General features: G+C 39.2%; 2 protein-coding genes across 2 annotated transcripts; one reads left to right on the forward strand and one right to left on the reverse strand.

Annotated features, from left to right (window-relative positions):
* Positions 1-620: 620 nt before the first annotated feature.
* On the forward strand, positions 621-3,426 carry LOC149298726 (acrosin-like). The gene is made up of 3 exons (XM_089487064.1): positions 621-684; positions 989-1,187; positions 3,153-3,426. Exons 1-3 carry the CDS (start codon positions 621-623, stop codon positions 3,424-3,426), a joined length of 537 nt encoding a protein of 178 aa, XP_089343190.1.
* Positions 3,427-6,105: 2,679 nt separating this feature from the next.
* On the reverse strand, positions 6,106-25,980 carry LOC149298727 (paired box protein Pax-4-like). Its single transcript, XM_089487065.1, has 8 exons — positions 25,896-25,980; positions 18,691-18,839; positions 16,545-16,760; positions 15,410-15,488; positions 12,795-12,956; positions 11,074-11,156; positions 7,204-7,381; positions 6,106-6,161 (listed from the first exon to the last, which is right to left on the reverse strand). The coding sequence occupies exons 1-8, from the start codon at positions 25,978-25,980 to the stop codon at positions 6,106-6,108; spliced, it is 1,008 nt and encodes a 335-aa protein (XP_089343191.1).
* Between the last annotated feature and the right edge of the window lie 829 nt (positions 25,981-26,809).

Consider the following 26,809-nt stretch of genomic DNA (forward strand, 5'->3'; position numbering starts at 1 on the left):
AAACATGGTTTCTCACTCTCCTCCCTGCATTCCCCCTGCACTGATCACACTGTGATCTCTATGCAAGTTCCCACACACTTGCATAGAGATTGCAGCATCTGTGCCTCATCGGAACGATTGGATATCCCTGCAGGGGATATCCTGTCCTCTGGCGACGTCAGCAGTGACGCGACCCGGAAGGGAATGCCTGATCGCGCGATCGGTGTTTTAAAAATGTAACAGTTTTCCGGCTTTCGTGCTGGAAGCTGTTACATCAGATCGGGCAGCAGAAACCCGGCGATGCTGTCTGTCAGGTGGGAGTCCAGGCTGTCAAATGAGGAACTTTTACATCTGGTCCTACTGCCCCCATGTCCTGATAGGGCCATCTTTGAAGACAGCTAATTCAATGTATCCCATCAAACTATATATTTTTGAAAACTAGACACCCGATTTTTTAATAGAAAAAATTATCGGCCAACTTATCGATTATGATTAGTTGCAGCCCTACTTTATTTTATTCTTAATTGTTACCACTTTTTTTTAAAGCTTTTTTTCCCATATTTATTTATTTATTATTTTTTAAATATTTTACTAATCACGTTGTGATTAGAAAGCTGGGCTCCATTGACTTGCATGGTTGAATGCACCCTAGAGCAGGGGTCCCCAACCACCGCGACGCGGACCAGTACCGGTTCCGGCCGCCGGGTGAGTGTTCATCTTTCTTTTTCATTTATCCCTTCTGGGCAAACAGCAGGGTGAAGATCCGGGTGCTGTATAGGAGGACCCAGGTCCCCTGCAGCGCTGCGGGCGACCTGGATCCTCCTCTCTGGCAGCCGTGAACGTCTGTGCGATGTAGACAACCTCGCTGCTGCCGGCACTTCTGCCCAGGCTTCTATGAAGGAGTGCAGGTGTTACATGACTTTCCGGTGCTCCACCACAGAAGCCCCAGCAGCAGTGGAGGTTGTCTGAGCGCATCGCACAGTCAAATGCCCTTTTATTTTTATTTCAGTCTGTGGAAACAGACCTCTAGTGGCAGATATACTTGGCTGCCGTGTGGTAGAAGGAAAGAATGCGGAGCCTGGTAGTTGGCCGTGGATGGTTAGTATTCAGGAGTCATATAAAGATACTTATGTTCATCTATGTGGAGGTGTCATCTTGGATGACTTGTGGGTTCTCACAGCTGCCCATTGTTTCATATATCATGACAAGTAAGTAAGATTTTTTTTTATGGGAGTTATAACAGTTAAGCAGAGAGTGGACCTGTGGGTTGTATGTTACAACTAAAAAAAATATTTATATATTTGTAGCCAACGTTATTAGGATGAGAAGCGCAGACAGTTTTTTGTATACATTGTACAGCCAATACACTGTATTTGCAGCATGCTCACACCTGTTTGGTAGGCCTCATTTTCCACATTTGTTTTATTTGAGCCTGAGCTTAGCGCACCGACATTTTTCTTTTCCCTTTATGTTGCAACAGATTGAGATCTTTTTATAGAAACAATTCATATAATTCCCATAATCAGAACCATGGTCACCATTCTTTAATAGAAAGCATGAGCATCTTATCTCCTATATATTTTTATAGTATACAATATTGGGGTTTTTATTTGGGGGGGGGTTCAGGTCTCTGACTACATGTCTATAATAAATACCGGGTTTGGATAATAATATTTAGACCAGAGAGTTGTCTGTACAAAATATATCTGCTTGTCCTCCCAAAAAATGAAGATTTTTTTTATTGTTCTCAGATGATATTGGATATACTTTTCATATTCCTCCATTAACCTAATTGTCCTTTTGTGACATAACAAAACACACAAAAGCAAACATGGTGCACATTAAAAGAAATGTGGTATTAATCAATAAATGAGAAAGTAAAATGGCTTATAAATTGTACTTTGATTTTATTTAGAGAATATAGTTCCTGGAGGCTTGTGTTTGGCGCCAACAAACTGTCAAATGTGGGGCTAAAAGCCCAGATACGAACTATACAACAAAAGATTCAACATGAGGACTACATCCCTGAATCTGAGCAAAATGACATTGTCTTGCTGAGACTCAATAAGGCAATCATATTTGATGACTACACTCAGCCTGCGTGCCTTCCTGCCAAACAAGAGGTTCTGGGGAAGATGACCGGTTGCTACATTGCAGGTTGGGGTGTCATTAAAGAAACATGTAAGCACAGATTTATCTATAGGTTTTGTACACATGTATGGGTTTTCTTCTAGTTCCACAATTGTATGTTATTCTCTCTGTTAGATGCATAGAAAAAAATTGATTGTGTAAAAGATATTACATACTATCTTTCCAGATAAACCCATATTTTATTATTATATGTTTCCATACTGGAATCAGTTTAATTATTGTATACCCAATTATTTAAAAAGAGCCTCCATCAGTAGGGTACAATCAGTGGCTGTGTATGAGGTCTAGGCAAGCGAGCTTTAGGGCATGATGTCCCAATTGTGAGGGTGGTACGAGGAGCTCAGAGTGAAACACGGCGGGGATCGTTATCTTTAAGTTTGTACTCAGAGCCAAAATTCCTGAAGGTGACCCTGCATTTTATATACCGTATTTGCTCGATTATAAGACGAGGTTTTTTCCAGAGCATATGTTCTGAAAAATACCCCTCGTCTTATAATCAAGGTCGTCTTCTAATCAGACCTCAAAAAAATGTCTTCTGGGGCCAGGCTGCTTACCGGGCTTTGGTCGCGAGCAGCGTCTCTGCTACTAGCAGCAGGAGAAGCTAGCACAGTCCTCACATAACTCTACCTCCCCCCTCCTTCCTCTGGGGGCGGGGCCAGAGAAGTTGCTGCCGGGCTCCTGCAGAAGTCTGCGAGTGGGAGATCTGCAGTTCAGGTAAGGGGGTGGGGGAGGGTTTCTGAGTATGTGTGATTAATGGAATGAATGAGTATTTAAATGTTTGTGAATGAGTGTGTGTGTGTGATAGCATGGATGTGTAAGGGGGGTGGTGGTGGTAGCATGGTATAGGGAGGCTGAAATCACACTACTATCATCCCCAGGTTCCAGCATGTACTGGCTGCCTTGGCTTGATAGGAGTGTGATTGCTGTTAGCTGTTATACATGCTGTTATATATATATATATATATATATATATATATATAATACCTCCAGAAATGCCTTTTAACCCCCTATATGCTACTCAGCCCTTTATCAAAGGGTGACGGCGGAGGGCCTTTGATGTGCAAACAAAACAAAGCAAAGTTCTATACCGTGGTTGGCATAACTAGCTGGGGCTCTGGCTGTGGTCAGAAGCAAAGACCTGGTGTTTACACATCTACCCAGTATTACCTCGAGTGGATCTCTGAGCATATGTCCAATGATGCTACAGCCAAGGCTAGGAAAAAGAAGCCTGTGAACAAAATCATCAATGGTCAAATGGTAGCTGAAAAACTCCGCAAGGCTGGTATCTTTAACTAGTTCTTGGTAAAATGCTCCAGAAGTAGGAAGAAACTGATACTGTTGCATGTTATAATTCATTGGTGATATGTATGGTTTGACAAAACAATAAATATGCATCAATAAGGCATGTGCTCGTAATAAATACATAAAATGCTGCGGATATAGTTAATACTTCTTTTAGATAACTTAGAGGATCAAGCAGGGACATCCAGGGCATTGGTAGACGTTATGTATATTATGTCTATTTTGTCCCTTATGGTGTACTATGTGCCTACAAATCTGTATTTTGTTTGTGTGATGCTACTGTTATTTAAAGCAAATATCCATATAAAATATGTTATTTAAAATAAATTGGATATAAAATGTATCGCAGTTATTTGATCTTTCACACAAATATTATTATTTAGTAATGCTCGCCTATGGTCTAGGGCACCAAAAATAGCATGCAAACAAGATGCCGCTGACTCTAAGCTCACCCCTATCTATGACAGAGATGCAATTTAGAGTATGGAGAATGCTAGAGCATACTTAACCAGTGTCCCACTTTATGTAATGCCATCCATTTTTGGGACCTTTCTTCTGGATGCCCCCCTGATATGCCCCTTTATAAAAGTTCAGTGTTGGTGGGCATGATTGTGACACAGTGTTGCACAGCCTTAAAAATCATAGTGATGTATAGAAACAGAAAATCTATTTACAAAACAAATTTTGTAATTGTAAATTTTTGTTCCGCTAAGTGCTATGTAATGTTCTGCATTAACATAATAAGCCCTGGCTTCTATCCGCACTCCATTAATCAAAAGTCTTCCTCTTTCTAGGGTCAGTTATGAGGTACATGTGATGATAAAAGAAAGTCATAAATAATAAAAAACGCTTATTTATCTCCCTTTTTCAGACAGAAGTACAAGAGAATAAGAAGAATCATTCAGGCTTTTGGTACTTCAGTAAACATTCCACATCTTGTGTTACTAGAAGAATATCAGACCCAATGTAATGTTTAATTCAGACAAAGTATATATACATTTATTTACACAATAGTACAAAATTGCATATATTGCAAACAATATTCAATGTACTTAAGGATGAGTGAGTAAAAAACAATAACATATATAATATGAGAGGCAGAGACGGAGGCTACTGGATGCCCCAGCACGGGCATGTTCAACATGGAAGCAGGGGGTTTTAGAATGTAGCTGTAGCACAGGAGGAATAGCCTAGGAAATGGCAAAATGAGCACACAAGACAACGAAAATGATAGTAAAGTTTCAGATTGTAACCCTGATTCCCTAACTAATGCTCTATGAAAGGGAAATTTGCCAAGCATTCCTTCTCATAGCGTCCCCCGCGTCATTGTCCTTGTGTAAGTTATTTTACGAAGACCCGCTAAAATAACTGGATACTAACTAGATACCACTGGCCCTTTCACCGAAGGACACAGATCTCGGCGTCCACAAGATGTACTGTTAAACTAAATATCTACAAAAACAAATTGACAAACAAATTAGCTTTTTTTCTAAAAGCTGTGACAGTTCCACTATACGTGCCCTCTGCCGTGAGCAAAAAGACCCAATAAGTTGAGACACTCACCCTGTGTGAACCTGGTTTATTTACAAGGAAAAGGGAAGGGGCTTACTTGGTATTTGAGGTACTGCCTCAATCTGCATGTGCAGCAACAATAAAATTTTTATATTTTGTTACTTAAGTGTTTTAGTAGCGATATATGGGTAGTCCATATATTTTTTTCTGATATGTGTCTCTAATGTTTATAATCCTAGATCATTGAATGATATTTCTCCAAATCCAGGGTGTTCTCAAGAAACAATCAGTAGTGGTATACTGGATGCAAACTCTCAAATATCATGGGTGATCCACAACTGTGATAATTTTGTTGAAATCCATGATTTTCCATATTAACTAGTGGTACTGAAGGATATATGTGTGACATTGTAACACCACGCTGAACAGGAAGAGACATAGGTTTAATAGACACTGGAACAGGGAGCGACATTGTATCTAAGCTCGGGAGCGTTCCTTTCAGTCTGTTGTCAGATGGAAACACAGTGTTGCCCGTTACAGGGGATGCTGGGGAAACATGCAAAGGGGCTGAAATGAAACAGCAACAAATTACACATACTATTTAATATGTAAACTACATTCACAACATTATCTCTGGGTAATTTAGGGTGGCTGCATGCTGGCAACATGCCTTGGCAACAATGGCAGCAAAGATCTTCTTAGATAATAAACCCAAGATTTAAGTGATGAACTATCCCACATTTTACAGTTTAGTATGAATAATATAGCAAAAGGTAATGTTTGCAGATTAAAGGGAAGTACTTAGGTTACCTTAAGTACTGAAAGTATTAAATCATGTCCCGACACATGGTAATCTCCAAATGTGCCACCATCATGCCATTCAGCCCACAAGTCCAGTTTAATAGGTTAATTCATTTGCATGTACCCATAACATAGATCTTATCGGGCTAACCTAAATATGCCATGCATTTTACTATTGCTTCACCTAGTCTCTTATTGAAACACCTAATGGAAGAAGTCTTTAGTGTATATAAGAATCTTGGCTGACATGCAATTAAAGCCCTAGGTAACTGTGCATAATGGTTGTATCTGGAAATAAATATGTTATAAGTATACCACCCACATCTTGCCTTACTAATAGATTCACATGTAGTCAGCCCTTTAATAGTAAAAGAGAGGCAAAGCCTCCATACTAATACCTGTTGATGCCTCATCGCCTGTGAATGGTGGACAAGAAATAGAGTGAAGTCCAGAAGATGAGTTCCTATTAGGCTTCAAGTGTACTGAATCTGTTGTGATGGAGCAATTTCGGGAGCTAGGGAACTGCTAACAAAGTGACAAAAAAGACACAAGAAGGTGGAAGCTTGGTTAATATCTATGATGCAGAAGGCTTAATCAAATTATATGCAGGTTTCATTAAAGTTGTGGAAGTCTGTACCCTCCCGAGCTGGTGTTTCAAGAGTAACATTTTTACAGTTTTTATGTTATTGATATTTCCTTGAGGTGCGTATGGATCACTGTAAAGCTAAAGACATTGTAATGAAAACTCAAAAGAAGCGACTCTACTAAGCAGGCTAATAACTCAAGATTTCCACATTACCTGGGCAGAGAGGCAGCCAGTCAGTACAGGAGAGTGGAAAAGACTAAAACTATGTTTAGTATGTCCGAATGGGGAGTGTGGAAGGCTCCATTCGCACCTTGAACCTGCAAGAAGAAATACATGTAATAACTGGAACGCAGCAGCAGGGGGACTTTTTATTGTAGTGCATTGTCATATAATCAAGACCCATGTAGAATAAACCAAAGAGTTAAATTGTATAAAAGTGACATAATCAATACTTAGGTCATCTTCAGTGACCCTTTTTTAAATTATTTTTTTTTACATACAAATATATTTGAAAGTGTACAGAATATATTTGTGCCTATTTTGCAGAAACTTATATCACGACATATTAAAGGTACACTCCTGCGATTGTATTTATATATTTAATCCATTTGATAAGACTCTTGTTTCTCCCTCTTCATTCTGTGATCTCACTGTCAGCTGATTATACAGTAATCAGGAAGCAGGGCTCCACTGCCACACTTTCCTGATCACTTCCCACAGTGTCAGCTGTGCCATTGCATTCCACCAAGGCATTTAATGGCTGTCAGTGCCATTACAGGTGTCTGTCAGCTAAGAGCCAGCGCTGCTAACTCATAAAAAAACAAGATCTTCTAGTGATCCAAGGTGCCCACTGTTACTAAAGACAAACCTACCTGAGCCTAGCATGGAATAAAAGGCAAAGTCACCTGAAAACCTGACTTTTGTGTGGTTGTGAACAAGAGTACTTTTGGTCTGGCACAGAGAACCCACACCTGAATCACCTGCGGAGTGTATGTCTCTTTTCAGCTTCTCCTCACGTCTCCATTTTGCTCTTCTGTTGGAAAACCAGATCTATGAGCGGAACAAAGCATAATTATTAATTAAAGGTACCCTCAGAGTCACACTCTGTTCAAACCTTACTATAAAATCCACTCAACAACATTATATTAAACACGCAGTAAGTTACAGCATATATAGACTCACTGGCCACTTTATTAGGTACACCTGTTCAATTGCTTGTTAACACAAATAGCTAATCAGCCAATCACATGGCAGAAACGCAATGAATATATACATGTAGATTTGGTCAAGACAACTTGCTGAAGTTTAAACCGAGCATCAGAATGGGGGAAGAAAGGGGATTTAACTGACTTTGAACGTGGCATGGTTGTTGGTGCTATCCAGTGAGCAGCAGTTGTGTGGATGACTGGTTTGAGATGACAGAAAGGCAACAGTAACTCAATAAACCACTCATTACAACCAAGGTATGCAGAATACCATCTCTGAGCGCACAACACATTGAACCTTGAAGCAGATGGGCTACAGCAGCAGAAGACCACAACGGGTGCCACTCCTGTCAGCTAAGAACAGGAAACTGATGTTCACACAGACTCACCAAAATTGGACAATGGAAGACTGGAAGAACGTTGCCTGGTCTGATGAGTCTCGATTCCAGCTGCAACATTCAGATGGCAGGGTCTGAGTTTGGTGTAAACAAGATAAAAGCATGTATCCATCCTGCCTTGTATCAATGGTTCAGGCTGGTGGTGGTGGTGTATTGGTGTGGGGGACATTTTCTTGGCACACTTTGGGCACCTTAGTACCAATTGAGCATTGTTTAAACGCGACATGAGTATTGTTGTTGACCATGTCATAAAGTGTACCATATACCAAAATGAGGGTAAATCAGTTCTATAAATTCAACTTCTATGGCACTGATGAAAAACCTTGGGAAAGATTAAATTACCTGACTTGTATTGCTTTTTTTAAATAAAGTATTGCCACCTTACAGCCTATGGAGATATTGGTATTCTATAACAGGAGTTATGTTTATTACTGTTAAGCGATCTGATCCTTGTGTCTGTGTTTTGCAGATTATAGGAATCCCAGAGGAGATACATGGATTTTGGCCTGGTACTCTCAGCACCATGGACAGGGGCTAAGGAAGAACGGCTACTTTGGCTTAGAGCCAGCACTAACAAACTGCAGCGTGCGACTTGCAGAAAGCTTGAGCAATTAAATATACAGAACTGTGTATACCGTATATACAAGGGACGTTCAAAAAGCTTTATACTTTCGTTGGAAATAGTGAAGGCGGGAGGAGTAGTAATTGGTCGTGTCTTAGCGTGTCATGTGACTAGTTCTGTCTGGTAAGCCAGCTGCTCTTGCAGTTTACTATAAGACTTTTCAACCTGGGGTGAAGATGGCTACGAAACTTATAAATTGCACTAAAGAGGAACAGTGTCCTGTCATATGCTTTTTGCGGGCAGAAGGTGTGCTGGGAGCAAAAATTCATCTTCGCAAGTGTGCTCAGTATGAGGACAAAGTTCTCCCTTGTAGAGTTGTCTATGAGTTGATTGAAAATGGCCGTACTGGTGTGACGGATGCAGAGTGCTCCGGACATCCAGCTACAGCCACGATCACGAGGAATGAATAAGGAACCCTGGAACTTATTTGCGAAAACAGAAGAATAACAGTTAAAGTGGTTGCAGGAAAGCTGAATGTGAGTGTTGGATCTACCAATGCCCTGATTCAGTTCAGTAATGTGTGTGCCAGGTGGGTGCCTAAGCAGCTATCGGAGGAGCATAAGCGCAAGCACTTTATTAGGTACACCTGTTCAATTGCTTGTTAACACAAATAGCTAATAAGCCAATCACATTGCAGCAACTCAAAGCAATTAGGCATGTAGACGTGGTCAAGACAACTTGCTGAAGTTCAGAAGCATCAGAATGGGGAAGAAAGTGACTTTAAACGTGGCATGGTTGTTCATACCAGGCGGGCTGGTCTGAGTATTTCAGAAACGGCTGATCTTCTGGGATTTTTCACGCACAACCATCTCTAGGGTTTACAGAGAATGGTCCAAAAAAGAGAAAATATCCAGTGAGCGGGAGTTGTACGGATGAAAATGCCTTGTTGATGTCAGAGGTCAGAGGAGAGTGGGCAGACTGATTCAAGATGACAGAAAGGCAACAGTAACTCAAAATAACCACTCGTTACAACCAAGGTATGCAGAATACCATCTCTGAGCGCACAACACTTCGAACCTTGAAGCAGATGGGTTACAGCAGCAGAACTCCTGCCAGCTAAGAACAGGAAACTGAGACTACAATTTGCACAGGCTCATCAAAATTGGACAGTGGAAGACTGGAAGAACGTTGCCTGGTCTGATGAGTCTCGATTTCACCTGCAACATTCAGTCAGCAGGGTCAGACTTTGGTGTGAACAACATGAAAGCATGGATTCATACTGCCTTGTATCAACTGTTCAGGCTGGTTTTGGTGGTGTAATAGTGTGGGAGACATTTTCTTGGCACACTTTGGGCCCCTTAGTACCAATTGAGCATTGTTTAAACTCGACAGCCTGTCTGAGTATTGTTGCTGACCATGTCCATCCCTTTATGACCACAGTGTATCCATCTTCTGATGGCTACTTCCAGCAGGATAATGAACCATGTCACAAAGCTCACATCATCTCAACATGGCACTGTACTCCAGTGGCCTCCACAGTCACCAGATCTCAATCCAACAGAGCACCTTTGGGATGTGGTGGAACGGGAGATTTGTATTATGGGTACGCAGCCAACAAATCTGCAGCAACTGCGTGATGACATCATGTCCATATGAACCAAAATCTCTGAGGAACCAGCACCTTGTAGAAAGTATGCCATGAAGAATGAAGGCAGTTCCGAAGGCAAAAGATCCAACAAGGTAATAGACACATATATACCTCTGGATTTTATTGCTAAAAACCCTCCAGCAATATAATAACATTCATAAACTGCAATGGAAAAGAATACATAAAAACAGTGATACATTTTTTTGTATTTGTTACAGAGAAGGTGGTAGGCATTAGATTTATGTCTCCAAAAATATGCTGTGTGATTTTACATGCTGTTTGGAATAATTACTATTTTTTTTTACTTTGGGAGGCACACTCACTTTAATCAGATGGCTAGATTCTTAAAGGGATTCTCCGTCCCTCCAGTGCTTTAGTGCATATGATGGCTGTGCGGTTCCTCTAAATTTTCATGAAGTCCCCCTTGCAAATAGGGGATTCCGCAGAATTCTCTAAAATGCATTTGCCCCTTCTCTATCCTCCCAACTATTTTCCATGAAGGGGATGTGTTAGACCTCTACACAACTTTTTAAGAATTTAGGAGTAAACTCCTGCTCTAGCCAGCCTTTTCTTAATGCAATCAGAAAGTGCCATCCCTGCCGTTTACTGATCTTCCTCAGGTTCATAATTTTCAATTATATGGAGAACAACCAGTCTGCCTATATTATAAAGTGGCTAAACATGCACAGTTTCCTAATAATGTAGAAAAAACTTTGACAGATTACATATATATATCTGCGGATATCTTGAACAATGTACATTTTCAAAGCTCTACAGTTCATTTTATCCAAATTTTGGAATATTTTCCTAATACGCTGGGGCTTACATCATGTCGTCACAATATTGATTTGCATTTCTGATGCAGCTTTAAAACTTTGTCACAACTTTTAATTATAGTATATGAAACAAAAGCATTTTCAAATACATACTCTGATGGTAACTTCAGGAAGCTGTGTGTCTGCTGCCAACTTCTCCCTGGTTGCCATGTCTGGATACTGAACTCGCAGGAACTCTAAATAAACAGAGGAAAGGCAGAAAGATTACATCAATTGGAATTAACATATGTGATTTATTACTATTATTATGAGTTATTGTTTTATATAGAGCCATCATATTCCGTACCACTGTACAATGGGTATGGTCTGCCTGTATTGTAACTGTATCGAAAACCCCCTCAGTCTTTTTTCAAGCCATGCTCTTGCTGACATCAGCATTCTATTTCTCCTGCTGGCACAAGGCTGTTGGGCTCAGTGTTTCAGTGCCAAATACGACCACAAGGGGCAGCGTCTGTCCACATGCAAGTGCAGAAATCCCTTAACATCTAAGTAAATTCAATCACAGTGGCAGCTGGTGGGTAATTCCAATGGGCGTTCACAATATATAAATTTTGAAAATTAAATTTACATTTACGGCTTAATGTACAGGTTAAAATACATTTCCCTAAATTAACCCTAAAGACCCCATCAACCGTAACTGCCCCTAAATTAACCCAAAAGACTCCATCAACCATAACTGCCACTAAATTAACCCCAAAGACTCCATCAACCATAACTGCCCCTAAATTAACCCTAAAGACCCCATCAACCATAACTGCCCCTTAATTAACCCAAAAGACTCCATCAACCATAACTGCCACTAAATTAACCCCAAAGACTCCATCAACCATAACTGCCCCTAAATTAACCCTAAAGACCCCATCAACCATAACTGCCCCTTAATTAACCCTAAAGACTCCATCAACCATAACTGCCCCTAAATTAACCCAACAGACCCCATTAACTATAATTGCCCCTAAATTAACCCTAAAGACCTCATTAACCCTAAACACCCCATCAACCATAACTGCCCCTAAATTTACCCTAAAGAACTCATTAACCATAACTGCCCCTATATCAACCCTAAACACCCCATTAACTATAACTGCCCCTAAATTAACCCTAAACACCCCATTAACCATAACTGCCCCTAAATTAACCCCCACCTCCCCTAACTGTCAGCAGCCCAAATATTAATTTTATACTTACTGTTACATGAGTTGCTGAGCAGTGTGGACGCTATAAGGAAAGGGGTGGGGCCAATCATCAGTGTGACTGCCAGGAGGGACTGGGAATCAGAAAGGGGTGGGGCCAATCATCAGTGTGACTGCAGGATTGCAGTCAGTCACTGGGGAGGGTGGGGAGACTCCGGGCTAGCCGGTGAGTTTGCTGACCCCACTCGCACAGCTTTTTTTGTGCTAACGGGGTTCAAATGCTGGCTCAGCCGGCGCTTTAGCAAGCGCGGAAGACGATTGAGCCAAATAGGATCTCTTCCTATCGCACGTGCGATCAGGGGACAGGAGGCTTCATGACACGTGAACCCCAAAGCGCAAAAGGGAAAAAAATGCAAAATTTGCAATCTTTTTTTTCCTTTTGCGCTTGGGGGTCCACGTGTGCATGTGCTCATATGGAGGAGCCTCCACTGATTAATATACATTCCAAGATTATAGCCTCTTTTTTTCCTGACCTAAGAGGAGACAGCCCTCCCAGCACTTTAATCTGTATGGCAGATGGTGGAATGTTATATATTTTTCACTTTCAAAAGTTTTTCCTTACATTATTTAATCATTTTTTTCTATGGATAACCAAAGAACAAAAATGTTGCAATCTAGTACCTTTCTCCAGAACCTCTGACTGCTCAGAAGTGAATATTGTCCTGTTCCGATGCTGGCTGCTGTGTGGCGAGACACTGAGTAGCGTTTTAGAGCCACTTGGAGAAGCATCTGGTTTGGACGACTCTTTGCATGGAATATTCACATTTTGCTCATCAAGTGAACCTGAAAAGAAAGCTCGAAAACTCAATGAAGATGTATACAGTAGTAAAAAATCTCTCAAAGTGATAAGCTTAGGTTCAAATTTAATTTAAAACCATTCAATGCACGTTATGTGTTATTTACCCTTTCTGTATACCTTTAAATGAAAGATAAATGATTGTGAATTAAAAGTAAATACTGTATTTGCTCGATTATAAGACAAGGTTTTTTTCAGAGCAAATGCTCTGAAAAATTTACCTCGTCTTATATTTGAGGTCGTCCTCTAACCAGACCTCAAATAGAGGTCTGACTACAAGACTTAGATCCAGATCCGGCGCTCCGTCATAGAAGCCCCAGCGGATGTACTGGCCACCAGCAGCAGAGGTCTGCATCGCACAGACCTCCACCGGCTGCCCCACTAGACACCAGGGAGTCTGAACACAGATCACAACTAAAGGGATGCACTGATAAGTCGGGGGGGGGGTTGTTAGAGTGGCATGGAAGATTTAGAGTGTCAAGGATGAGGTTACGAGTGTCAGGGAGGGGGTTAAGGGTGGCATGGGGGTGGGGTTCAATGGTTTTCTGGAGGCAGAGTGGCATATAGGGGGTTAAAATGCATGCCAGGGAGGCAGAGTGGCATATATGGGTGTATAAGGCATATCTGGGAGGCAGAGTGGGAAATAGGGGATTAAAAGGCATATCTGGGGGCAGAGTGGCTTATTAGGGAGGCAGAGTGGCATATAGGGGGTATAATGCATTTCTGTTGGGGGCAGAGTGGCATATAAGGGGATATAAGGCATCTCTGGGGGACAGAGTGGCATATAAGGGGATAAAAGGCATATCTGGAGCAGGTGTGCATAACTAGGGCAGAATGGCAAATAAAAGGAAATAAAAACAAAAATGATTATTATTAAAATAGTTTACATGTGAATTAATATTTACTAGTAAAACTTTTTTTCCTATAGGGTAGTCTTTCAGACTTTATCTTTTTTTCCCTAAATTAATATTCCAATTTTGGGGGGTCATCTTATAATCAGGGTCATCTTATAATTGAGCAAATACGGTAAGTTCTAATGAAGTTTTATCTGCAAATTGCATGTAAGTTGGTAGCCATGCAAAATTAGTAAGTTTTCTTAACAAAATGGGAAGATTAACAATAATAACACTTAAGAGTTAAGTTATTTTCTGCATTTCTTATATAAAGCCAGCAAAATGAATTCAGGAAAGCGAGGGCAGACCAGCAAGAACCAGTCCACGTTACTTCCATACGTTTAATGACTATTAGATCCATTTCCATGCCTGATCAGCAGCAAACCGGCCAAAGCAATACCTTTCTTACATATAATAGTTATGATGGACAGACTAGATGGGCTGAACATGCTTCTATTCTGTAGAAGAAATCCTTAGCAAAATTGCAAAGAAAGTCACATGATTTAGAAGAGGTTGGTTGGGAAATTGTAGCATGAAAAGTGGTAGAATTGCTTTTCTGAACTAGCCTAGGTTTTCTGCTTTTAAAAAAAATACACATTTCTGTGGGACAGTTATGGCAAATGGAAGTTCTAAAAAGTACTAATTTAGACAGCATGACAAAAAATAACAGCTTATATAATGTGATCCCCACCTTCTATTTCCGGGGCATAGGAGGCATTTCCAAACACAAGGCAGATAAACACATTTTTTATTCTTCTTTGTATTATCTGTGTGTAATTTATAATGTGTAGAACCATTTTAATGTAGGCTTTTTTAATAATGATAGTATATACACAAAAGCCCTATTCTGAAAAGACACCAATATATAGTTTGGATAAGTAAATGAGAAAGATGAAAATTACAATTGAACATGCTGAAAATGTTTTTCTTTTTTTAAATAAGGTTCTATTTTTTTTTAAATAATATGTTGCTTTCAAGCAAATGCATATTAGCCATTTGCATGTGATCTAGCGCCTTTATCTGAAGCTACTGTCCTACACAAACACTCTGATTCTTTCTACTGCTTGTAGTAAACATTAGAATGGCTCAGACGTCACTGAATCACTGAGCCAGACAGTCTGACCTATGAATATTTATGGAGGAATGGACTTCATTGGCACTTCCATAAAGAATCAGCTCGGTGTGGTGTTTATACAGGGAACTTCACCCTAAATATCACACGACTGACAACATGTCTACTGAGAGAAACCTGGTAGCCATTATGTCTAGGGTCCTTTAACAGTGGTGCTGTGCCAACATTCATAAGAATCACATAGTACACAATTATTGTACAAACCAAAAATCTACCAGTTGACATAAAGCTTAAGCAAAGTCATGCAACAAATACTATTAAGACCTTCCAGCAGTGGGAGCTCCCCAGTTCTTCATGCTATAGTTTTTTTCCCTGGGCATCTGAAATTGTGGGCAGTGAAATGTGGCATCAATACCTACCCTAGGTGGGGCATGGACACCTTAGGTGATTAAAACTCTCTTTTTTTGCATCTCACCTTGACACAGTGATTCAGAGGTAGCTGGAAAGTTGAGGTCCAAAGGTAGGTTCCTTAAGACACGGTTTATAGAGGAAACCTGGAGAAGAATCAGTTAAATGTGTAAAAAAAAGGTATTTATTTATAGGGATATAAGCTGTTGAGTGCCATTGCAAAAATAAGTATTGATTGATTATCATACGGTTTAACAAGTTTAAATCATTATTTCCAAGCATAATCTTTGTCTTTATCACAGAAAGTATTACGATTAAAGCAACACCCCAAGACCTCTTTCTTGTTTCTATTGGATCATCACTGTTTAAAATGTGTTACTGGTAAGGTGATACTGACAAAAGATTTATTAAAAGGGGTCTTGGAACTCAACTAATCTTATGTGTACCTTAAAGGGACACTTCAGGAACACCTTTTAACTAAAATGTTTTCTGTACAAATGAATGGAAAGATTAATCAGAATCCCCACTGTGCATTTGCTCTGCTTCCAAGCCATCCAACTGCCTGTATTGCATGAGATTGTTTGACGAAACGCATCTCCTGCTTACCACGGTACATTATGCTTGCTGTTAGCCAGATCCAATGCTGCAACAGCTCCGGAGGTCTGATAAGACCCTACATTGCACACCCACCCAAAAAGTTCTCCAAATGTTCTTCTGCAACCCTGAAGCTAGAGCAACGTCTAAAGTGTGCTTTCTTTTTCTTTACAGGAGATGAACACATATTAAATTAATTATAAAGTACTTATATCTGTAAGTACTTTATAATATATATTATATTGAAAGTTGCTCATTTAAGTCACAACAGAACAGAGTCATTATGTAGATGGAAATATGTAAATATTTTGATTTGTATATATAAAATATATGTTCTTAGATAATTCTATGTAAGAAGAATTTGTGTTTATTTGTTAATAATGCAGTGACTTCCATTTAAAGTCCTGGAAAGGTAGGATTCTGAATGAACATGAACTAGTGACATCCACAGAAGGGATACAGTAACTGTGCAAATAGCAAATTATTTTTAAAATGTTATATTAAAAACAGGAAGTCAAATGGGCAATGTCCCTATTTTACCCACTATCACATTAATTTGGTAGATTAGTGACATATTCTTCCTATATCAAAGCAAATTATTAACTTACACTGGGAATCTTATCTTCAGTACAGACTCCACTAGAAAGAAGCTTCTCTCGGATTTCCCAAGCAAAGATCGATGGGTATTCCAACTTCATTTCTGCAATTTTCATAACCACCTTGGGGGTAGCCAGTCGTGGCTTGCTGCCACCTATTGCTTTGGGTTCCACAAAGCCAGTCTGGTAATATCGACACAGAATTTTGCTGACACATCCATTGGAAACCTGCAATATAATCATAATTAAATTGACTTTACACAGACACAAGACACTTTTTAGGGTAAAACCCAGAACAAACATCCCCAGAAGTTACACACACTAGTACCAGTCTGGTATTTGGAAAGATTGAGTAAAGATGGCTTTTTTAACTGGATACCAAATCTCTTAATACAGTATAATTAACCAATGTGTGATCGCAAAGTGTCACCATATCCTTCTGCATTATTGCAGTTTGGCAATAATGGTGATAAGATCAAAGAAGTAGACAAACAAAACAGATACACCATTGGTCAATGCCATGCCATTACATTTACCTCAGCTACTGACTACCATTTGGAAATTTGGGTGCCCAGCAATGAAATTCCATTGCTCAATGATCACATGATCTCTGCCATATGATTAATGTTGTTAAGCTGTGCATTCATTAGTACTGTAAAGGAACTGCAAATGTCCAGCCAGGTGCTTTCTCTGGATAGAGTCTGTTGCAGTGCAGTGTTTTAAACTATATAAAAGTACTAGTCATTGCTTCTTTTAAAGGGACACTCCAGTACCCAATGCAGTTCTACCAATTAGGATTCATGTAAGCACCTTAATATGCATTCTTTAGCTTAAGAAAAAAGGGCACTTACCTTTAGGAGAAGCTGCAGCAAGAGGACATACCAACTGAAATAAATGGAAACTATTGTGCAAGCCAGTTCTAGAGAATACCTGTGCACTGGCAAGCAGGACATATGTCAAGCCAAGGAACTGTGAAGCGTCAGAGAATGAGGGCAAATGCATGGGAGGGATTCTGATGAATTTCCAAAGATCGAAAACATTCAATGAAAGGGAACACTCAGCTATCATATCCATATGATACACATGCAGGGGCGTAACTAGTAACCACATGGCCCTGGTACAAAAATTACCCCAGGGCCCCTCAATTTCACCAAAGCATCATGTCCCACTGTGCCACCTTTGCCCCAAACAGTTTGTGAGTGCCATCTTTGCCCAAAATAGCTTGTGAGTGCCTTTTGCCCCAAGCAGCTTATAAGTGCCATCCTAACCCCCAAACAGCCTGTTCATGCCATCTTTGCCCCAAACAACTGGTCTGCTCCATTATTGCCCTCAAACAGCTTGTCAGTGCCATTATTGCTCCTAAACAACTAGTATGTGCCTTCTTTACCCCTTTGCCCCACCTTCCAACATACACTCTGGCACACATATGTAAACACAGATATACAAATGACACACACTTACACACACTCCATCTCACCCCCTTAAAATACATGCTTACGCACACACAATTATACATGCTCTCACACACACACAGTTGGCCAATCAGAAGCAATGTAGGGTGGATCGTTCATTAAGCGTCCTTCTATAATGCCGCCGCCTACTAGAGTCAGTGTTAACATCTCTTTCCTCTACCAATATGGCTGCTTGCTGTATACATATCACAAATATTTATTGACATATTATTTGTGAAATATATTGCACTATTGTGTTGTGTTATATTTTTATTTTTAGAGTATTACCCATATGAGAGCATGATTACCATAAGGGAAAGGTATATACTTGTATTTCTTTATTTGCTCCACCTATTTGTGTTTGTTTATTGGACACATGTATTTGTTCCTGGTCAAATGAGCTTGCAATCTAGAAGTATACACATGTTTGTAACCTGTGTTACTTTACCAATAAAACAAAATCTATGAAAGGCAAGAAAGTCCTCTTTTGGCAGGAGCATCACTATTCCATTTTGGGGTGCATCAAGGCTGTATCATCATAGAGGCTATCGTTACTTACCATGAGTGTTGAAAAATGTACCCATTACTGAACATTCAGCTTCCCCAAGATATCTAATCACACATATTTCGAGAGTTTTCTATCCTCCTCAACAGTAATAGGTGTCTTTTTATGGGCCATATTAAAGGATCTTAGTAGTTCTTCCTACCTGTAAAATCCTGGAGATATCACACGCTCGCACACCATTAGATGCCAGTTCTATTATCTTCTTTCTCTTACATGTGGGTAGCGGGCGCCCATTCACAAATACCCCTCCCAACTGATTCACGCTGCTCACACCTAGAATGTTAAGAAAAACTGCATTTAAGGTACATTTGAACTTTTTACTCTATAAATGTTGGTCCACTTAACTGTATCACAAAATGTCTTTTGACTAACCTTAAATTAGTTATTCCACAAGTGATATAATTTGCTTAAGTTTGCTCATAAAACTAAGGTCACACACATTACTGAGGTGGTACAGAAGAAATTACCAACAAATACAGAAATTAGCACACATCCACATAAGAACTTATAAAACAACAAAATCATAAAGAACTCAACCCAAATCAATAATTGTCTGTTCACATTCCGTAGCACAACTATATCAGCCGGCGCCAGCGCCACCTATGGGCAAAGTAGGCGCCCGTCTACAGCGCCTACTTGGAGGGGGGGCGGCAGCTGCGCAGCCTGCCGTTGCGAACCGCTGTCCATCGTCATTCATTAGAAGTGTGGCCGCGGCTCGCGGTCACTTGATGGGAGGAGTGGGCAAAGGGGAGGGGCTTGTGGGGGTGGGGCAAGGGGGCAGCAAAATTATGTTTTGCCTAGGGTGGCAAAAATCTTTGCACCAGCCCTGTCTGGTACTTAAATGGTTCTTTTATATTTTATACATTTTTTAAAAGGCTGGAAATAGTGACAATACAATATTCAAATCACCTCAATCTTGTTACAAGTGTCAAAGAGAAATAGTAACAGATAAAGTGAAGGTTCTAGAGATGAATAGATAACACCAGTTGGCCTTATTTCTGCTGCTGGTGTTTCAATGACATATCACATTCTAGCTGAATACAAATATAAGAAATATTCACCCTCGCTCCCTATGATGTTTCTGCGTGAAGGCTTTATTTCTGGGCTGTAAATTCTCTGCATCCTTACTGTCCGCTATTGTGGATAAATTGTCTGCAGGCCGAATTAATCCAAGGATGTGTCTCTTATAAGTGACATCCCCATAAATAAGCAGTTGAACTTCTTTTCTCAGAAATATATAGTTGGCTTAACAGTCTTAACAGCTAGGAATGAACAAACAGCCCATGGTGAACAGCAATAAAAATATTTCTTGTATCTCTCTCTTGGTGTTTTACTGAATTTACATGTTCTCACCAAACAAATATGCTTGTGTTTAATCACTGCACAGTTTTTATACGGGACTCGTATAATGAAATATAAACCCTTTTTTCATTTCAATCGTACCAAATACATGAAGAAGGTTTAGGATGAGCAAGCTTGAAAAGAGTTGAGTCTGCTCAAAATCCTCCTCTTTGTCCTTCTGAGTATCTATATGTACTTTCTTTAAATTACAAGCTGAGCCCGAGATCCAACTTGACTTTTATGTAGTTTGTGTAGATATAAAACCAAAAACACATTTGCTTCTCAGTCATGACCGTCCTTCAGTGTGAGCATCACTTCAATCGCTGGTTAGATACTCACTTGGAAACAATTGGCCTGCTAGTCAGGAAGCAGTAACAATTAGTACTCATGTGTGCACTTCCCTTTGTGGATGACTTCAGAAACTAACCTAATGGCACCCCGGTGGCACCATCAGCATGATAGCCAGGCTAGGCTGCCAGTGCAGGAAAAGGCTTAACTACAAAGCAGAGCATGGAAACACTTGCCGGAATCGTATGGGCCTTAAATATTTAATTAAAAAGAATTAATTGCACATAACTGGTTATTTAGCATGGACTACTTACATCAGAGGTTAGTTCAGGGGCATTACTAGGACTTACAGATATCTCATACATAAAAGTATGTTTTACAAGTTTTGTAGAAATGATCTGAAAGAATCCAGATACAAGATACAAACTTAAGGAGTATGTTATATAATGACTATATAGATACAAAATTGTTGAGTTGTATTAGAATGACCTAGTCAAGTGTTGCCAATGAAATTAGTATATTTGTCATACAGAAGGCATATATTTAATCATATATAGAGAGCTTTAGCGTGTCATTGATGAGTTCAGCAAAGGAGCCTAGAAGCAAAGCTTTCATGAACATGTTCAATGACTCTGTGTAACTAGAAAATGAAAGGAAAGGAAATAACTTCCTGAATTTATTGCCTGGTAAAATTCACAATAAATTATTGAAACCTTGTTTGATTTTTACATATGGAATATTTTGGAAGAAGATTCTTACAGTAACAACAAATACCAGATGATAAGTATTGAGTTCACTGAACAAAAATGCCCATGCAATATCTTGTTAAAACATTCAAGCAATCAATTATATAATATTATATAATAATCTGCCAGAATTAATATTTGCAACATCTACTGATTAGACACATATGTTATCCCAGGGCTTCTTTTTAAAGTTTAGGTTGAAAGTCACAATTATTTCTTACCCCCACTTTTCAGCCCTAGTCATTTTCAAAGAATCCCTAAAGCATAGAATGACTATTTAACAATTTAAGTCCCAGAGAATATAGCCATTTTGCACCTCACTGCAGTGACCCATGTAGTAACCCATAAAAGACAATTTTCTTTTAGCATAAGTGTTCCTTTTTATGAGATAAATAAGCTCTCCAAGCAGTTGTGTATTCTGGAGCAGGTAGGCTAGGTATCAGGCCTAGGATGGAAAGTCTAACATGCAGCAGCTTTTGCTGCAAAACCGTGAGAAGATCACTCTGTTGGTTGATCAGGCTCCTTTATGTGTCACTGCTCAATGGGCTTCTTGGGGAGATCAAAAATCTCCCTTGTAACCGACCAAGTTATACTATGGAGGTCTGTGCCTAGCCAGCAATGCCCACATAATAACCTGAACCGGCACTGTGCACCTTTTAAGGCAGAACACCAGGATATGACATCATAGCCCGGTGGTCAGCATATAGGATAGTGGCCTTGAAGGTTAGCTGGGGGGGCGCAGTGGGTCAGGACTTTTTCAAATACTCTGCAGTGCTTGCCTTTGGCTCCCTGGAGGTTTGATGGTCCTGTTTACCCTACTAATTATAGCACTGCCTAATTGCCACGTAGAAGGAAATATTTTTTGGCCATGGCTGCCCCAGTAGCAGACAAGCCTGCACTAATGAACGTGTGTGCATGTACATTATTAGGGGTTTTTAATACTTTACTGTGAAGTTTATATTATTATTATTAAGCTGGGTTTGCATTATATAACAATAATAGTAACAACAAAGTAGTAAATGGTGACAGATCATTGCTCTGGAAAGTAAGAAGTCACTTTCCCGAGAGATATTACCTACACTATTGTTGGAAATATATTCATTCAATGCACTATAGTTTATAAAACCTTGCGTTCCTGCCCTATTTGTACGGAGATTTTATAATCATGGTAATAGAATTTTCTGCTCAGGCATGAGAAAATCACTCAGCAGATAATTGTACTTTGAGAAACGTATTACTGACTCTTTGCATCAAACATAAAATGATGAAATAGGATAGTCAAGTGTGGCACATATGATCTAATTGAGAAAAGTGTAAAATAGTGCACAAAATACAAAGGCAAGCAACAATAGGTCATTCTTTCAGGTAATAATAAGGATATTTTATACTGCATGAGCGGTTAACCCATTCTGTTCCAGATGAACAATTCATGTGGTTCGGTGTCTACATCAGAAGAGCTATAAATTATGTAATTCTCTGGACCACTTTACGAGAGTGACATCCATAGATGAACCTGTCATGTAGGAGAAGAGTTTTATTCTGTGATACTTAAGCTTAACGCTTCTTGTAAGTGAAGAAAGGTGGAAGAAATGAAAACCACACACATAAGACTATGAAATGGTATACAGAAATGCTCTGGACCTATTGCTACAACTGGTCTCAATGAATGTGGATTGTAGTGTTACTCCACCGAATTTGTGTTATCTAAAATTAAGAAAGGGTGTTTTTTTTGTAGAACAATAAACTGTTTGTAATATTGATGCAAGTTGTGTTGTAATTATAAAAACAGTGCTGCGAGTTGTAATGGCCAGCTATTTACAGTCCAATGGAATTAACTAGAACAGGGTCGTGGAAGGCTCTACAAAATCTGCCCTGGTCTAATGTTCTCCAACCGGCTACTTGGCGTTGGCTCTTGGCATCTGAAAAATTCAGCTCTATAGTAGAGGATACAATACAGAATAGTTAGTTGTTAGTTAAAGCTTATTCACAAAGAAATATTGCATTGGAACAAAACTGGAATGGGGCACATATGTTTTTGCACTGTCCCATCTTAGAGATACCCACAGGTATAAAAAAAACATCAGAAGAGCCATGTACTCATGCAAAATAGAATAATTGCCTTATTTTTATTGCTACCAAATACATATAGGTCACAGCCTGCTTGCTCAGTTTCTATTGAGGTTTATTAATGAGGGAATAGCACGCTTCAATGTCTGCTAATCCCTGATTTCAAGTGCAAAGTAATATAAGATAATGTGTCTCAGTTCTGCTCGCCTCCTCCTCAGATGCATTGTATGTAATTATATATTGCATAAAACTCCACATAGAATCAGTGCGTCATGTGTATTTTTTTTAACTTTTGTTGTTTAATAAGATTTTCAATTTCACAAAAAAATCTAATAGCAATCATAAAGCATAATGTTAATAATGTAAAAAAAAAAGTGCATTACTAAAAAGGAAAGAACCTGACATGACCTTGTTGTACAGAGAATTTCTAAAGTTATCTCAGTGTTTCTCTAGCTGTGAGAAATCCAGCCATGTCTATGATTCTCCATTTTAATAATTGATCATTGTTATTTGGTGCTTTTCTGGTGGCTTCCTTTCTTTGCCCCTCGAACTGAAATATGACTAATAGATACCATTGACAAATATAACATTTCACAGCAGATAAAAGCCTTTTCTTTCATCCAGTCTACCTCTATGCAGTATAAGCATATTAGCCCCTTTTAAGCAGAACTGTTGTTGTTAATCAATGAGACACCTACAGTGAAACATACCAACAAATGCAAGATATAGAAGTCTTCATGGAACACAAACACCAGGATAGCTCAATCCAAGATAGTGACAGGTCTAGCCTGGCTAAAGCCTATTGTGAAACTTAATACTACTCATTGTTTCATATGAATGGCAAGTCAGAGCCCAGTAGGACAAAGACATTGGTGGTAACTCTGGGTTATCACATCAAACTATATAGCTGTTAATACATCTTGCCAGGTTTGGGGTAGAAAATACAGCTGTGGATGGCACCCTGGCTTTTAGAGGCAAGTCAAGCCTTGGTTTGGCTCTTGTTTGCCACTGCTTCTAAATATGTGATTTGGCCAACTCAAACATTTCAGATTACTTGGTTAATTGGTTAAAATTTGAGTTATTGTCTACAATTTTCTAAAACATTTTTAAAAGATATTTAGTTATTTATAGTATTGTATATGCTCAGCAACATGTCAAACAGTTATTGGAACCTCATTGTTAATATCCAACTCCCATCACATTCAGCATAATCTAAGCTATGATTGATGGTAGAATCTGTAAGCAACCGCAGTAAAATACCCAAGGCAATGCATATGCTTTCTATAAGTCACTCTTGCATCATAGTGTTGACAGTTTTACACAGCCTTATAACTGGAGGTGTTTTAGGCTATGACTTGGCATACAGAAGAATGTAAACTCAGGGACACTTTTAAAAGAAAATAGTTTACAGCTTTTAGTAAGGTTTATGTGCTGGTTTTCTGATGGATATAATTATTTCTCCCCACATTTTTCCTTCTATAATAATAATAATGTAAATTTCCTGGACCAGTATTAAGGAACCTTTGCCAGTGTACTTGCTCTGGACCACAACTCCTATCACTAGCATCCACAGGGGTAGAAATTTCTTATTTCTGACACAAAATTGCACCAAGGTTGTGAAGGAAGAAATAAAAAAAAGAAATGTTTGGTGTTGTGTTTGGGGAGAGCAAGCAACATTAGCTTGATTAAGGTAAAACATAGAACATCACTCAGCAAGTGGAATGATAACAGTAATAATTAAAATCTGGAGAAATACATGTGTAATCTTAATGTAATACATTAAAAATTCATGGATTGCTCCATTTTTATAACGTTGCACCAGAATAGAATGATCAAAAGTTTTCACTACACCCCCTCCCCCATTTTCTGTTCCAAGACTTCACTGCAAAAAAAGGATTTATTTTTCCTTTTTGTTTTTTACAGAAACACAGTGTTTTCCCTTTTCAGTAGTACTTTTAGCCACCTAACTTGGACTAAATCAAAGCTCTATAATAATATAATAAAATTTGTATGAACGCTGTAAGACTTTACACACATAGAACATATACTGGGCAAAAATGTACAAAAAAATATATTCAAGAAATATTGAAATTATCTTAATCAAGCTAAATATATTACTTCTTAGGTGAAAATATTCAGGAATTCACAAACCTTTTTGTCTCTCATTATTTGTGGCTATTAAGGCAGTGATTTAAGATACTTTTTATTTTCCATTTTGTTATAAAATAGTTTCTATTTACCTTCCATTGTACAGCTCTCCATGAACTGTGGTGATCTGCTCTCCTCTGAGGTCACTGTTCAGTAGGTGAGTGTCTTTGATTGCTGGTAAGGTTAGGCAGCTTTGCTGGGAGGTGATCACAGGGAAAGGTACCTTATAGGAGATGTAGCTGACATCACAGGACAGGGCCACACCGAGGGAGGGGCCTCCTCCTCATCACCTGGTGGAGAAATATACTGCAAATACAGCAAGCTATTCCCTACATTACAATCACCATGTCAAAAACATTTACACAAAGCTTTGCTAAGATCACACCTACAGTGTAACCACACATACTAAGAAATGCTTAATTTGGTTGTATTAAGAATAGTTTCATTCTAAATTTTTTTTTTCCAGATTGGGAGGGGACAGTTATTTGGCTAAAGCCAAATTTCAAGAAGAACTTTGTAAGGATACTTCAGGAAGATAATCACATATTGATGGCACTCCTGTACATAAACTTAAAACCTAAGAGGAGACTTAACAAGCTATCTTTGCATGTGATGCTTCTGCTTCTAGGAAGGATATAAGCTAATGTCCAATATAAAAATAATTATATATAGGATAAAGATCTAATGGCTTGTGTTCCAGCTATCAGATATACATTTAGAATGTGACTTAGATTTAAGGAAATATTATTAAATGCACCTTGCAGGCTGTATGGATTTACAGCATGCAGCATGGAGAATTTCAGCACCAGCTCCTTGTGGACAGCACGTGGAGCACTAGTCATCTTGGTGCATCACCTTTACCAATCCTTCGTGCAGCAGTCATCCATCAGCCAAGGCCTGGTTGCCCGGTGTCACAGCATCCCCCGTGCCATGGCTGCTTGGGTATCCCTAGTTTCTTCATGGGAAAGCTGCAAACATTAGTTGATCACGTGACACCAACATCTCCATCTATCTTGTATGGCATGATGTTGCCACAGGTTTTGCACGAGGTCCTCTATGGGTTTTTTCAATCTCTCTTTCTTCAAAACAAACAGCATGTTGCAAACACACCTGCCATATGGTAGAGTGCTTTTGATTAAATCATAAATCCAGTCTATATCCAGTTTTATTACATTTTTTCCCTGCATTGTACAAATAGATGGTTTAGGGTGCCTAGAAGCCCAGTCTAGTCTATCTTTATGAAAATATAGGCACTGAGCCTTCCCCAGATGTCCTACCGTCTGGTCTGCAGATAAAATATGTTGTAAACATTTCTAAAAAAATATTTGAAGAGCAAATATTAGCAAATGGAAATCCATACAAGCCAGCTCACATAGCCTGTTAAATGACTAATTGGCCATCATTAGCAAAGCCCTCACACACATGAACACTCCAGAAAGAATAGATTCTATTTTAAAATACCATATGTTCCAAATTATACATTAACTACGACTAAACCACAGCCTGCTTCCCACTAGAACCTTTAATGCCAGGGTCAGGAGAAGTTTATTAAAGGGAAAACAACTCTAATAGTGAGGCATTCAAAAGAGCTTCCCAATAAAGATAAGGCAGGGGATCTCTAGTGCTTATGCCTTTTCTATGTGGTCACTGGCAAGTTTCTGCTGGTCTCAC

Source organism: Sceloporus occidentalis, unplaced genomic scaffold, assembly GCF_023333645.1.
Source record: "Sceloporus occidentalis isolate IW3139 unplaced genomic scaffold, rSceOcc1.0.p SCAF_31, whole genome shotgun sequence".
Taxonomy (NCBI): Eukaryota; Metazoa; Chordata; class Lepidosauria; order Squamata; family Phrynosomatidae; genus Sceloporus; species Sceloporus occidentalis.

What these genes read in the sequence shown, in the direction of transcription:
- LOC149298726 (XM_089487064.1), top strand. Translation starts at nt 621, where the DNA reads ATGCACCCTAGAGCAGGGGTCCCCAACCACCGCGACGCGGACCAGTAC. An exon ending in GTACCGGTTCCGGCCGCCGG is followed by an intron (nt 685 to 988) that starts GTGAGTGTTCAT and finishes TTTTTATTTCAG; the next exon opens with TCTGTGGAAACAGACCTCTA. An exon ending in TGTTTCATATATCATGACAA is followed by an intron (nt 1,188 to 3,152) that starts GTAAGTAAGATT and finishes TATGCTACTCAG; the next exon opens with CCCTTTATCAAAGGGTGACG.
- LOC149298727 (XM_089487065.1), bottom strand. Translation starts at nt 25,980, where the DNA reads ATGACTAGTGCTCCACGTGCTGTCCACAAGGAGCTGGTGCTGAAATTC. An exon ending in CTGAAGATAAGATTCCCAGT is followed by an intron (nt 15,489 to 16,544) that starts GTAAGTTAATAA and finishes ATTCTTCTCCAG; the next exon opens with GTTTCCTCTATAAACCGTGT. An exon ending in TTCCTGAAGTTACCATCAGA is followed by an intron (nt 7,382 to 11,073) that starts GTATGTATTTGA and finishes TTCCGCTCATAG; the next exon opens with ATCTGGTTTTCCAACAGAAG.